The following is a 15,563-nucleotide window of genomic DNA, read 5'->3' as shown; positions in this document are numbered from 1 at the left end:
ACATTGGTAGTCCTATCCAGATTGACTTTAATCACCAGGCTATGGTAGTACTAAGAGACACTCTAGGGGATTTCCTGTATTCCAGGAAAACTCTTTTTTACCTCTATTGTGTAATTGCAGTCTTATTTCCCCTTAATAGTCAGGATCAATCACCCCAGACAGTACAGTAATCCCCTTTCATGGCTATTGATCCAGTCTCATGAGAAGTCCATAGTGGCCAAGTGGCACTCTTAACTTCCAGTTCAAGGGAATCATTTTTGTGTCTTCAGGTAGGAGCACTCCTCCTTTTGGAACTAAGACTTGTAGAATAGCAAAGCTTGAAGTTCCAGGAGCAGGAAGCAAAAATTTTTCTAGTGCATCACTAGGGGTGATGGTGAGTGGTGCCATTCCCATTTCCACCCCTCGATTCCTGGACCCATGAATCCTGGCTATGCAAGAAAGAGCACCATATAGTTGATGCTGATTTAGAACATACACAGCCTCCTGGAGAATACTGCCTCAGCCCTGCAAGATATTACCACCGAACTGGCACCATAATTAGGTCTTCAAATGGCCATGCCCCCATTCTATCAACCCAGCTGCCTCTGGATGATGGTAAGACCAGAGAATCCCATGAGCATGTGCCCATTCCCACACTTCATTTGCTGTAAAGTGGGTTCCTTGATCAGAAGCAATGCTGTGTGAAATACCATGATGGTAGATAAAGCATTCTGTAAGTCCATTTTGCAGAAGAATTGCGTGCAGGGAAAGTAAACCCATATCTAGAGTATTTGTCTTTTCCATTTAGAATAAATCACTTCCCCTTCCATGGTGGAAATGGTCCAATGTAATCAACCTGCCACCAGGTAGCAAGCTGACCACCTTGGGGAATGGTGACATATTGGGGACTATGGGTCTGTGCTGCTAGTAGATTAGGCACCCAGCAGTGGCCATAGCCCATCAGCCTTGGTGAGCGGAAGTCTGTGTTGCTGAGCCCATACATGATCCCATCCTTACCACCATGGCCACTTTGTTCATTAGTCCATTGGGCAATAGCAAGAGTGGCTGGAGAGAGATGACTTGTATCCACAGGATGAGTCATCTTATCCACTTGATTATTAAAACCTTCCTCTGCTGAAGTCACCCTCTGGTGAGCATTCACATGGGATGCAAATACTGTCATGAGAGCTGGCCTGTAAGGGCCTGAAGCATGGACAAGGTCCTCTGGATGCCTGGGCCTAGCACTCTCAATCCCTATGCCCCATTTGGCTTTTCCTAAGCCCAGGTGATGGTGTACACAGAGAACCCAGGTGGGCTTCCAGCCAGGGTAATGCTAAGACAGACCATGGTGTACAGCTTCAGGTAACTGAGAAACTAAGGCCCAGCAGAGGCCTGGAAGGCCATAGCAGGTGCCACCAGCCTGCCACCTGGATCTTGACACACTTCTACCTGAAGATTATAGTGAAATGAGCTTCCAGGGACTGAGTTGACACTGAAGACAGGAGTGGGGACTAAGGCAGGGGGGGTGCTCTGTCCTAAGGGGCCCAACTGTATAATTTTTTAAAACCATAGCTTCCGTGAAGCCACTGCTGAGGTAAACACTCAGGCTTGTAGCCTCCCTCTAACCTGGATCCTTTAAAGAGCCTGGGGGCAGTTTTAAGAAAATCTAGTTTTTTATAACATTTTTTATTGTGGAATATAACATATATATACAAAAAAAAGCAATAAATTTCAAAGTATATTTTAACAAGTGGTTTTAGAATGAATTTCAAAGTATGGTATGGATTACAGTTCCACAATTTCAGATATTTCCTTCTAGCTGCTCTAAGATACTGGAAGTTAGAAAATACCAATATAAGATTCGGTAGTCATACTCATTTGTTAAAGCCTATCTTCTCTATTGCAACACTTCCTATACCTTTGACCCTTCTCCCAAACTTTAGGGATATTTGGACAGTGATAGTTCTAACTTCTTGATGTTAAAAAGGGTTCTTGTTATAAGGTAGGGGGATACAAATGGTTGATGCTCTTACAGAGACTGTTAACTCTGGGTTTCAGAGCTTATCTGGCCTAGGAACCATCTGGAGGTTTTAGGTTTCTGAAAAATAAACTTAGTGAGTGAAACTTTGATAGAGTTTCAGATAAAGCCCTGGGTATCCTTTAGGGTTTACAAGAATACTGTTCATTAGGGATTGGCATAACAGGGCAATTAGCAATATCTAGCTGAAGCTCGCATAAGAGTAACCTCCAGAATAGCTTCTTGATTCTATTTGAAATGTCTTGGCCATTGATGCCTTATTTTGTTACATTTCTTTTCCCCATTTTGGTCAAGAAGGCATTCTCAATGCCACAATGCCAGGGCAAGGCTTATCCCCAGGAGGCATGTCCCATGTTGCCAGGGAGACTTATACCCCTAGTGGTTATATCCCATGTAGGGGGAAGGGTAATAATTTTAGTTGCAGAACTGGGCTTAGAAAGGGAGGGTGTTGCCACATCTAAGCAACCAAAGAGGTTCTGTGAAGTAACTCTGTAGGTAGATTTAACTTCTCTGTTACAGATAAGTTTCATTAGAACAAACCTCAAGATCAAGGGCTTGGCTTATTAATTTGGGAGTTTCTAATGTTTGAGAAAGTATCAGGGGAGAAAATCTAGTTTTGCATAGTAGAATAAAGCAGCAATATACTTCTGTGCTGGTTTGAAAGTATTATATATCCAGAAAAGCCATGTTTTAATCCTTGATCCAATCTTATAGGAGCAGCCATTTCTTTTAATCCTAATTCAATATTGTAGGCAGAAACTTTGATTAAATTATCACCATGGAGATGTTGTGCACCCAATTGTGAAGGTGACCTTTGATTAGATGGAGATGTGACTCCACCCATTCCAGGTGGGTCTTGATTAGTTTACTGGAATCCTTTAGAAGAGGAAACACTTTGGAGAGATTCAGAAATGACAAAGGCTACAAAAATGACAGAAGCCTCAGAGCTGACAGAAACTTCAGAACAGAGTTGACACCGATGCCAACACGTGGAGAAGAGAGGTAAGGATATTTGGAGATGCTTAGAGCCCTGCAGACAATGCCATGAGATGTTAAGCAAGCCAGAACTTGGAGAGAGTAAAGGGAAGCCAAGAGATGAAACCCAGCCTCAGAGGAATGCCCACAGGATCAAAAGCTGAAAGCAACAGAGCCCAGGAGCAAGGGACCAGCAGATGCAGCCGCATGACTTCCCAGCTGACACAGGTCCAGACCCATTGGCCTTTCTTGAGTGAAGGTAACCTCTTGTTGGTGCCTTAACTTGGACATTTTTATAGGCTTAGAGCTGTTAACATTTTTTTTTAAATCTGCATTTATTTATAGTATTTTGCCCAGTATTTGATAATGCTAAAAATGGACTTATAATCACAAAGCAGGTTAAACACGATGTGTCATATACTATATAAACAGTTTTGAATGTTCAGTCTCAATTGGTCAGAAATACCCAGAAACTTCAATATTTAAGAATAATTTGGCTGAGTATTGCAAATGATTTTAAACAATTACTCTGTATGTTTTTAAAAACTAGATAGATATTGAAGTCTATCACAATGAGGAACTTCTAACATGACTTAATAGATGTTCATTTATTCAGTACTTCAAACTAATTTAGAACTCTAATATCAAGATGACCAAAATATAGTCTGCTACTAAATAATTAGAAATGTTATGAACACAGAATTTTAAAAAAAGAAAAATCAAAGGTTTTTAATCATATATATTAAAAATAAAAATTAGGATGACCAAATCTTCCCAATTTAAAGGGAGAATAAGAACAACAGTCTGCTAACTTTTCATTCACTTGCTACAAAGAATATACTATATTATAGTATAATTGAAATGAAACATCTTGAATGGCTAAAATTTCATATATTTTGTTCCATATAAATTTCCTATACCAAATGATAATTTGTTCCTTCAAATTTGGGTCTATTTTCAACATAGTGTGGAATACACATTTAACCTCTTCTTAAAAAAGAAAAGGTTTTCCACAGCCATAAAGTTAGGTAATAAAAGTAAGCTTGAAATATATATATATAAATCTTAAGTCCTTACTTCCTTAAGATTAACTAAGAGCTTTTCTGGCTTCTCTTCATTGCACACTTGTGAAGTCTGAGTTAGGACTCTTCATAAACAGTGCTATGAATTTATCACCAAGAAAAGTTCATCTATTTCATTCCCTTTGAGGAAGGAAAAGTCTCATGCCTTAGGACCTCATTTTTTATTTTATGCATTTAAAAATGATTAAATACTTTTTTAATATTCTTGTGGAGAAAATTCCAATTTTTCAAACTTGAGTCATGTCCATGATTTCAGATCATTTCATCGTCCCATCCCTTCTTTTCTCCTTTCCTCCTGTAATATGAGGTAACAAGTCTTTAGTAGTCTGCTTTAGATCATTCTCACCCTCAGAACTGTAAACTTTTAGCTTATTAACTTTCCCTTTTAAAAAGCTGTTCCAGTTCTGGTATATCACATTCAGGCAGCTTACAAACTAGAACAACTAGTTTTTCTAGAAATTACAAATAGCCATTTTAAAAACTCGACAACTTCCTTAGCAGGATATTCTGCTTCTAAGCAGGGACCTATCTTGGGATCTCCATCAGTTATCTGTAAAGTTAGGAGTGAGGCATGTGAAATAAAACAAAAGCATTTCTAATACTGAAACATACAAAGATAAAAATCACTCTCAATTTTCAATACCTATGTAACAAAATCTCAAATGTAAAAAGACAAGAAAGGACAAAAGACTTAAACAGACATTTCTCCAAGGAAAATATGAGAATGGCCAATATGCACTAATGATCAACATCATTAGTCATTAGGGAAATGCAAACCAACCACGATCATACCCACTAACTAGTATTAAAAAAAGAAAACAGAAATTAATGTGTCAGTGAAAATGTGGAGAAATTAGAATTCTATATTGCTGGTAGAAGTGGAAATGATGCAGCTGCTGCTAGAAGCAATATGATAGCTTCTGAAGATGTAAAATGGAATGACCAGCAATTCCATGCCTACATATATATCCCAAAGAAGTGAAAGCAGAGACTCAAATAGATACATTTGCACTAATGCTCATAGCAGCATTATTCACAATAGTCAAAAGGCTGAACTGTCTGTCCATTGATGAATGAATAAACAAAGTGTGGTATATCCATACAATTTAGTATTAGTCATGGAGAGGAAAGAAGTTCTGATACATGCTACAATATGGATGAACCTTGAAAACATTATAATCAGCAAATAAGTCAGACACAAAAGGACAAATAATGTATGATTCCAGTTGTATCAGGTATCTAGAATATATAGAGATTGAATATATAGACAGAATTATAGAGATTGAAAGTCAAATCAAAGACTGTATATCTGTAGGGATGGGAGAGGAGAGCGGAGAGTTATTGCTTAATGGGTACATAGTTACAGCTGGATTGATGTAAGTGTTCTGGAAATAGATACTTGTGGAGGTTATACAACATTGTTAGCGTGCTTAATGTCACTGACTTGTATACTTAAAAATGATTTAAATGGTATTATGTATATTTTACCACAAAAAATATAGTGTATACAAAAATGGTAAGTTATATTACTAGTTGCTTCATATTAATGAAACCTTAAAATATTCCAAAAATACCTCATGAAAATTCCATTCATTGAGTTGTTAGTTTAATTAACGTGGCTTATAATGATACCTCTACAGACTAAAGGAGATATAGGAAGGTGATATATGCATATATAAGTACAATGTGCTCTACAAATAGATGTGGTCAAGTTTTCTCTAGATGAGCTGGCAGCATGGATACACATTAAGATGCTTCTAAAGTCATCCAGTATTCCTTACTGCAGTCACTGATTATTATGGTAGAAGGAACACCAAATGAAAACTTAGGACACTTAGGATTTAAGCTACCAGTAGTCTGGGTAATATAGTACAAGGAACTTCAGCTTCAGAATCTTGTGTAAAACAAGGGGTAGAACTGGATTATCTCTAAATCATCTGTTATCTCCCAAAATTCTATGGTTCTGTGATTCTATAATTGTTCCTATGTACTTTGTTTTAATAACATCAATTGTTTCTGTAGGCAGTTTTAAGTACCCATTTACCAACAACAGTTTGACAGTCATCAAAGATGCTATTTCAATACATCAACTGCTATTTATCATCTAAAAGATTTCACAATTTTACAATCAGTTTACAGTTGTTCTGACGTTTATTTTTCTGTTCTACTTTTGTCTAAAAGTTGCTGTGAATTATTTTATTTTTCAAATTCAGTAAGGTGAATATTCTATCAAGGAAGCTAAAATTATATATATATATATATATAGAGAGAGAGAGAGAGAGAGAGATGTCTTTGTGTCTTTGGAAATCAGTAAAGTAGTAGTTGTAAGAAAGATACAGATTTAGATTTTAAATGTTTAAAATATTATAAATAACTACTGAAAGAATAAAATGATCTTGGGAAATATCCTTGTTTTATAAGTAATCTAAAATTAAAACTTCTTTTTTTACAAGGTGGCGTTTTCATCAAAACAGTATACATCACCATTATTCAGACCAGAACAAATCAAATATCAGGTAAGTCTTCAGTTATACAATCTCAACCTCAATTAGAGTTAATTACTATTGTATTAGTTAGGGTTCTCTAGAGAAACAGAATCAACAGGGAACACTTGCAAATATAAAATTTATAAAAGTGTCTCACGTGACCGCAGGAACACAGAGTCCAAAATCCACAGGGCAGGCTGTGAAGCCGATGACTCTGATGGATGGTCTGGATGAACTCCACAGGAGAGGCTCACCAGCCTAAGCAGGAATGGAACCTGTCTCCTCTGAGTCCTCCTTAAAAGGCTTCCCGTGATTAGATTTAGCATCACTAATTGTAGAAGACACTCCCCTTTGGCTGATTACAAATGGAATCAGCTGTGGATGCAGCTGACGTGATCATGACCTAATCCTATGAAATGTCCTCACTGCAACAGACAGGCCAGCACTTGCCCAATCAGATAAACAGGTACCATAACTTGCCAAGTTGACACATGTCCCTAACCGTGACAACTATATTTTCCCAATACTTTATACAATTCAATGATTGCAAAACTAGGCTACCAATTAGAAACATCAGGTTACCTTTTTAAAAATACATATTCACAGGTTGCACCTCTAATCTATTCAGTTTCAAATCTGGAATTTCAGCCTGAGAATCTGTATTTTCTCAAAAAACAAAAACAAAAACAAAACCCCAGAAAATTCTTATTCTGTAACTTGGGTATCAACTAGCATTTGAAAACCAGTTGTAATAAATTGTATCCATTAAAATGAACTTTAAACTACTAAATTGAAGTAAACTAAAATAAGCCAATTACTTTGCATCTTATTTTTTTTCAATTTGATAAGGTAAAAGTTATATGAACAAAGGCTTTGAATAAGGGACTTCATTTTGAAGTCTGTTTCAATGGTGAAAAAGCCTGATCTCAGATAGCTCTACCACAAAAAGGTCTTTAGAGAATTCTGAAGATATTTTTCATATTTATAAAATGTGAAATTTATAAAAATTGCTTTGCATTTTTTAAAAATTTCCTACATTGCTACTAAAATGGTAAGTATTTATATGGATAAGACTTAGATCCAGAAGTTATCCACTATCTAAACAATACAACTAATACTGGAAATTGAACTGTTAAAAAAATGATGGATGGCTTTTAAAGCCCATGGTATAAAACACATGGATACAAAATAATGTCAAGAATTAGTAGTTAGAAGATTTTGCATGGAAATTTTCATTTGTATCCTAATTTCAAAAGAATTAAAATTGGTTTTCTTCTCTTAAGGTGGGAGGATGAATAGATAAATTGACAGATTTCAAAGAAAATTAAACAGAAAATGTATTATAAATTTAAAAAATTGTTACAGAATTTCTTACCTATTTTTAATATTACAATTCCAGAAATTCAACATCAAGGACGGTTTTGACCCTTTTTTAAGGAATGTAAACAACAAAATGTCAGTGAGAAAACGGAAAGATGAAGATATGCCCAAATGTATAAACATTTTAAGTGCAGAGGTTATAGAGCATGAAGATCAAGATCCCCCTTACCCAACATGTTCAAAAACTACAGGACCTGTTAATAAAACCCAGGCCCTTGATCCTGATGTCATCACAATAAAGACTTTAGACACTAAGAATAAGTTCGTAGGAAAAGCAACAAATGCATCTGTTCCAGATTTTGAAGAAGAATCATCAATGACTGGAAATGTAAACAGGTGTCACTTTTCAAAGTCATTGAATTTTACCTCCAATATAGAAAATTTACAACAATCAATAGTACTCAAGTCAATTTTAAGTAAAAATTTGCAAGAACTTTCAGATGAATTGTTTTCTAAACCAGAAATTCATATGAGCATTGAAGCAAGCAAGAAAAGTCATAGTTCTCTGCTTTTTAATGTTCATGATAAATCAACAGGTCATTTGGAAGATAAAATAGTCAAAAAAATCCAAGACATAAACAGCTGGCTTCCAGAAAAGGACATGTTAAATCCAAAAATTATTTTAAGTGAAATAAATGCAAATAGTCCTACAGATTTGCATTCAGAAGGTGGACCAGGAAAATCTACAGAGATAGGAAGGGAACATGTCTCCGAAAAACCTCTAGAAGATGGGGAGAGAATTTTTCCATTGAAAAAGAAGAGTAGTTTCAAAAAGAAACATTTACAAAGTGAGGTATCGCTCTCCAAATCAGGTTTAAATGGAGGTATATCTGACTATTTTATAAAGCAAATATTCACTGCACCAATCTTTTCAGAGATAGCAGTGAAAAGACCAAGTGGGACACAGGTCAAATTGCAAGATCGACTACCCACAGCTTGGCAAAGAAGTTTACCTTTGCATAATCTACTTCACTATGAAGAAGAAGATGATGAAACAGAATTTCCACACCCAAAATCTATTATAAGCCAGATAATACAAGCATTTCCTATAGATACTCTTATAGAATTTGGGTTAATCAAAGTGATAGAATTAGATAAAGAATACCAGAAGAGTTCTCTGTTGAATACAGAGGCAGATTTTCCTGAAGTAAAGCCAAACGATTCCAGAAAGGACTATTCAGAAACCAAAGGCAAAACAGAACCACTTTCAGAGCAAAATATACCCACCATTCCCAAAGAAACCACTTTTGTTTTTAATCAAGTGAAAAAATTAGATAAAGAATACCAGAAGAGTTCTGTGCTGAATTCAGATATTGGCTTTCCTGGAGAAAAGCCAAACTATTCCACATATGATTATTCAGAAACCAGAAGCAAAGCAGAACCGTTTTCAAAGCAGAATAAACCCAGCATTCCTAAAGAAACTACTCTGAATAGAGTTAAATTTACAGATGAAGGCCAAACCATATCCCCACAAAATTCAAAATACCAATCAACACCAGACAGAAAAACAGATTTACCAAGGAATGGTCAGAGGCTTTATAGAGAAGAAAATTTAAATTCTACTTTACAAAATTTAAGTAATTCATTAGTGGATGAGATTAATGAGTCAGATAATATAATGTTGAAAGCCTTTTTAAAAAATATCTTTAATACTTTCTTTAAATATAATCAGTCTGAAACAAGAAGACAATCAAAAAGAGAGTTAGAAAACTTAATTCTACATTCTTTTCCAAATGATACAGAAGTTGAAAACATCAGAAAGAATATTGATAAAGCAGACAGAGTAGACAGCAAAACTGTTTTGAGTCCAAAGCTGCGCATATTTCTAGAAGAACTCTCGGAGTCTGAAATAAAAAATTTAAAATCTGAATTAAGTAAACATATACAGCATTACCTTGTAGAAAGACTTTCAGAATCAGGACATATCAATCAGGAGGACTTACCAAAAATATATCAAAATCTGTATCTGATGAATGAGAAAGTAGAACCAAAAGGGCAAAACATTTTTCTGGGAAAATATTCAGAAACAGTAAAAGAAATCATGTCTTTTGTAAATAATTTTAATCATCATTTCATAGATAAACATTTAGAAATAAAGCTAAGATCTTTTTTAAATGAAATTCTCCAAAACTATTTCCTAGAAAATCTTTCAGAAAGCAGGTTATTTGAAGAGAAAGAATCTGGGACTATATTCTCAAACATATCTTCTCTAACAACTAAAAGTACTTCGATATCGTTGCATGACTTAGGACAAGATATTTCAAGGGGAAGTTTTGGTAGAAGGCTTGAAATAAATGTGAAATATCCTTTAAATAAATCTCTACAAAACTATCTCATTGCTTTATCAGAAAATGAACTATCAAATCTAAAAGCTGATTTAGGCAAACAACTCTATAGCCTTTTTATAGACCAACTTTCAAAATCAGGACTAATCACAGAGAGGCAATTAGATGGGATCAACAAGCGTATAAATTTGATTAGTTCCAGTTCCACACCATTAAAATGTATAAAGACAGATTTATCTTTTAAAGATGAAAATCAGTTTATGGAGGAGCATTCAGAAAAGCAAAATAAATCTTCAAAAATTGTTCAAAAAACTATTTTACAAAAGGTTCTTGAGGATAGATGTCTAGAAACAGAATTGATGAAAAAAGAAGAAAAAGAACTTTCTCATTTGCACAATATTAAAGAAAATCCATCAATAATTAGGGAACAGAAAATATATTACCCCAAAGAAGGCACTAAACCCATAAGTTTAATAAAAGTACAACCTTCTACCCAAGTGATTCAATTAAATAAATCATCAGAAAGTTTCTCAAATATAGTGTTTAAGAATCAAAAGAAAGAACATGGTTTCATGCAGCTTCCTCAAGCAGAAAATTCTCTTTTAAAAGCAGAGAGTCAAGACCCACAAAGTTGGGGTGGTAAATCAAAAATAATCCAATCAAAAGCTTGCTTTGAAAGGACAGTGAAAATGAAGCCCCTTGAAAAAAGGGAGCATATCAATATCTATAAACTGACTGTACAGGAAAAACCTGAAGCGCTACTGTCACCATATCCACGAATTCCTAATTACAAATTGCCAAATGAGGATGAAGAATACTTTAACAGACTCACTTTTCCCTCATGGCAGAATAACACTTTAACTCATTTCAATTCAGAGACTGGAGAGAAATCAAAAGTAGAAGACCAGTATTGTCAGAGATTGAAAGGAAATAATAATAACAATAAAAAGCATCTAGTAACATTTGCACAATACAAGAAAGAAATACAAACTCTTTATATAAAGCCAAATGGAATTTGCAGTGAAAAATGCGTGAAGGCCCCTGAATCACAACCTTATAAATATAATGTTGTTGAAGGTGAGAAAAACTCAAAACCATCCCTATTCCCAGACGTATTAAAGAGAGAAAGTCTAAAGCCCAAGGTTCGAAAAGAAAGAGACCATGTCGGAAAACAAAACAAGTCATTTACCAGGATAGTTAGAATATTACCAACCACACTGGCCAACAAAAGAATTCATCTAAGGAAATCTGTTCCAAGGACGTTGCTTCATTGGACTGCAAGAAGAACTGTACATGTAATAATGTTTTTCTAAGTCTTCTACTTCTGTATTTGGCAAAGGTCTATCAATAATTTCTTTTAGGGTATATAGGTCTGCATACAAATGTATGCGTAGGCTTAATTGTCCCAATATAGAGTGGACCTCCAAATTAAAAGTGGACCTGAAATTAAAATATCACCTCACCTGATTCAAAATACTATCACAAAAGCAGGGGTGCCTTGGTATGAATTAGATAAAGGGCACCTCCTCTGGGGCATAAGAAAAAGGCGCCCTTTTCTCCACCAGAAAGGCAGACCCCAGAGGCTGAAACATCCTGGAGTCACGACACCGTCTTGCTTATGGAATACTGACTGTATTTCAGCCCTGACTCAGCCCTCAGTCAAGGGCTGTTGAACAGGCACAACTTGTACAGCCATACTATTATCACATGGCTGGGATTTCCTGTTCATGTAGATATCATTATAAATATGTAGTCTTTTTTCAAATAGCTGAATTATCTTTGTTTCAGTAAACAAATATGAAGGTCCTACTATGTACCCATCATTCTGCTAAGCATTAGGAATATGCCAAATTTACCAACTACTGATTATGACTTGCAAAACTTTAACTTCTATTCTTTCTTTTCCTTCACCACTACCCCTCTGTTATACCATTTGCTTTGAGAAACTTGGGAATTCAAATTTATTTATTTTTCTTTTTTTATTAATTTTTAAATTAAAAAAAAATAACAACAAACACAAACATTCTTAACTTATGATCATTCCATTCTACATATATAATAAGTAATTGACAATATCATCACATAGTTGCATATTCATCATCATGATCGTTTCTTAGAACATTTGCATCACTTCAGAAAAAGAAATAAAAAGACAACAGAAAAAAATTCATACATACCATACCCCTTACCCCTCCCTTTCATTGATCATTAGCATCCAATCTAAATTTATCAAATTCATTTTTAATATTAACATAAATCAAACAATTAGGAAGGTATATCTTCTCCTAGACTTTACACAAACCATTGTAAGGCGAAGTTAAAATCTAGAAATGGAGGGAATTTATTAAATTTGGATCCTTGCTCCTCTCTGTTAGTATGGATAAGCAAGTATGACCCACATTGGGAAAACTTGTAAGTTCTAAAACTGAAATTAAATACTTTAATGTGCATAATTCTATCTTTGCATGAGGAAATCTAATTTCAGAATAGTAGCTTTGAATTTGTTTTCTATAGTAAAGCAAATTATTAGCTTTAGAGTCGCAGTATTTATCAATATAGCTTTTAGTCTTGATTTTTTTTTAATACAAATTCAGTAGTTCAGTCTGTGTATGTGTGTGTATATTTGTGTGTGTGTATGTACTGGGAAAAGGAAGTAGAATATGTGTTCATGGTTTTTGCAGAGGAAAGACTTATCTTAAGTTCCTTTAGACAAATGGACTCTTTGATACCACTTTTTCAAACCAAACAAGAAATTATGTTCATGTTACACAGTATGAGATCATACAGGATCTCAGAACCACTTGTTTCTTGGCACTGAGAAAAATACACTTAATCTAAGAGTTCGCAAGGGAGATAGAATTATCTTTGTTTTCCTCTTATACAGTGTACCTAAAAGGTACTCTCTAGTGAAGTTAACAAAGAAAATTGCATAGTTAGAGGGCTTTTTTCAGATGTTCAGGAAAGCTTTTTCATGTGGTTTGCTAAAATCCTGGCATCTCCCAAAGGAATCAAAACAGAGAACAGACAAGTTGCATTGTAGGAGCAACCAGAAACAATAACTGGTGGTGGTTATTGGCCTTCCATTGGCACTCCAGTAATCAGTTACATCAGCTCTGCAGCAAAAATATATGTTAATAATGTAGCAGAAATTCTCTGAATATTGTGCTTTACCTAGTTGGCCCATGTACATAAAAGGGAAGAGAAAGAATGCTTCCTTGCCCTCTCTGAACCCAGGCAAAAATGTAAAGTACTTAGAATTTGTCTTTAGACTCCTGATACTGCTTTTTGCTTCTGTAAATTCTTTCTGGCTGCCCTAATTCTTCTTCAGTCCTGCCCAACCTCTTCCTATGCCCCAATTTTATTATTTCATTCTAGCTTTCTCTCCAAATGAAAGCAGCTGATTCCCTTGGTATGGCTATCTCTGCAAGATGTAAGCTAGTTTACACTAATTTGAGAATGAGTACTAGCTCCATACCATCTGAGAGGTACTTGTAGATAATTACTTTATTCTTATAAAATATACCTGTATTGCAGAAATTCAAAGAAAAGAAAAGGAAAAAAAGGACATACTACCACCACCCTATCACAACCATCGTTTTTTCTTTTATGTTGTTATATCTCCTTCCAAATGTTTTCATAAATGTACTTTTTTTACTTGTTTACTCACAGAGTCCATATAAGGTTTTAAAAATTATTTTTAATGTAAACATTACAACCATATTTTTGGATGTTACATCAGTCTTCACAATTTATTTGAAATATTTGTGTGATATTTCATTAAGTTAGGTACATTATTGTAGTGCATTCATTTCCCTGTTATTTTATATTTATGTTATAAATTATACCTCAAAGTACAACTTCATGCACTTTTCCCTGTAGTTTGGTTATTTCTTTAGGCTAGATATCCAGAAATGGAATTATTGAGTCAAATACATGTTTATATACATCCACTAAACAAAACATTAAACCAGTTTGTATTAAATTAACTTTCAAATAATAAAAGTTTTGGTGATATAAAAATAAAATATTAGCTTATAATTCATATTTGAGGTTGAAGAGATACTTGGGTGCAGAAGAACGAAAGAATAGGTGGCCTAAGTTTGCCTAGGGGTCCAGCCACTGAAGACAGTATCCCCAAGTTTTTCTGGTTTCCATCTTCGCACCTTTTATCCTTTTGAAACAATAAATTCCTTCAAACAATGCAATTTTTTTTTTTTTTTTTGCATGGGCTGGCACAGAGAATCGAACTTGGGCATGGCAGGCAATAACTCTACCACTGAGCCACCATGGCCCACCCTAAACAACACAAATTTTTAAAACACAGTTTCTAAAGGTACTAACTAATAGGCACAGTGTCTGAATTTGGGAACTTCCTATAGAACATTTGATGATGTCATTCTCTGTCTTTAACAGATGATATTATAAACTTTTAAATATACTCTTAAGATGTCCTTTTTAAATGTATTTTAAAATGTACTTTTAAGAAACCTAATTTACCAATCTGATCTTTTATTTTAATATTTAGGACTGTTCAGATAAATTTGAGGATTTACATGTGACCTCATTTAAGCATCTTGAAAAAGCAAAATCAAGAGCAAGACTTTTAGGAAAAAGCCCAGATGATAGCCAAAATCAATCCAAATACTCCACAAGACCATATACTGCACCAGAGGTTAACAAACGAAGACAAAGCTACACTGGAAAATTTACAAGTACTCGAATGGTTTCAGCAGGCTTAGTTCATATAAATGATACGGTCCCAAGTTATGAAATGCGTAAAATGCAGCAAAAAAGACAATTAAAAGAGACGATTGAAAAATGTTCACTCATTTGTGATATTATCCAAATGTTAAACAGTTCAGAGTAATATGTGAGGCCAACAGTCATTAAGGATATCATTTCTCCCATTAATAAAATGGTTAGGAGAGCTGTCTTTTTGTGTGATAGAAGTCAGCAACCAAATTTCATCTTGTTAGAACCATTGTGTTTTTGATTAAAATGAAAAGTAAACACTTTAGATGTAAACGTGTTTTTGTTTATGAGACCTTAGAAAACAAACTCAGAAATACACAGTTCATATTTATTAATAAAGTTTTATTTCTTAGCTCTTTCCTCTTTTTCACTATATACTAATGCCATTCTGATTCCTATTTCTCTGACTTTCGAAACCCTTGTTAATCTCTTATCTCTAGCCACCCAGTTTTCAGGTTCCGTATATGCATTTATCTATTGTTAGCCTTTTTTATAAATTTTAATCTTCAGCTCTAGTTATATTTTTATATCTTTCAATAACCTGCAATTCTCTGGGCCTATAGGCTCTCCATTAATTTCAACATCA

The 15,563-nt window shown here is 34.6% G+C and overlaps 1 protein-coding gene across 7 annotated transcripts in view; it reads left to right on the top strand.

Annotated features, from left to right (window-relative positions):
* Positions 1-15,295, top strand: part of CATSPERT (catsper channel auxiliary subunit tau) — a 197,608-nt gene extending 182,313 nt beyond the window's left edge. For 4 of the 7 annotated variants that reach the window (XM_077154705.1, XM_077154704.1, XM_077154706.1 and 1 more), the window contains 3 exons: positions 6,528-6,590; positions 7,960-11,520; positions 14,751-15,295. In XM_077154705.1, coding sequence (XP_077010820.1) covers positions 6,528-6,590; positions 7,960-11,520; positions 14,751-15,092 — 3,966 coding nt within the window. In that variant the 3' untranslated portion in view covers positions 15,093-15,295. The remainder of the gene's footprint in view (positions 1-6,527; positions 6,591-7,959; positions 11,521-14,750) is intronic. The other 3 variants (XM_077154703.1, XM_077154702.1, XM_077154708.1) reach the window with 2 other exon arrangements.
* The last annotated feature ends 268 nt before the right edge of the window (positions 15,296-15,563 follow it).

Source organism: Tamandua tetradactyla, chromosome 3 (genome assembly GCF_023851605.1).
Source record: "Tamandua tetradactyla isolate mTamTet1 chromosome 3, mTamTet1.pri, whole genome shotgun sequence".
NCBI lineage: Eukaryota > Metazoa > Chordata > Mammalia > Pilosa > Myrmecophagidae > Tamandua > Tamandua tetradactyla.
This window is presented reverse-complemented; position numbering and strand designations above follow the sequence as displayed.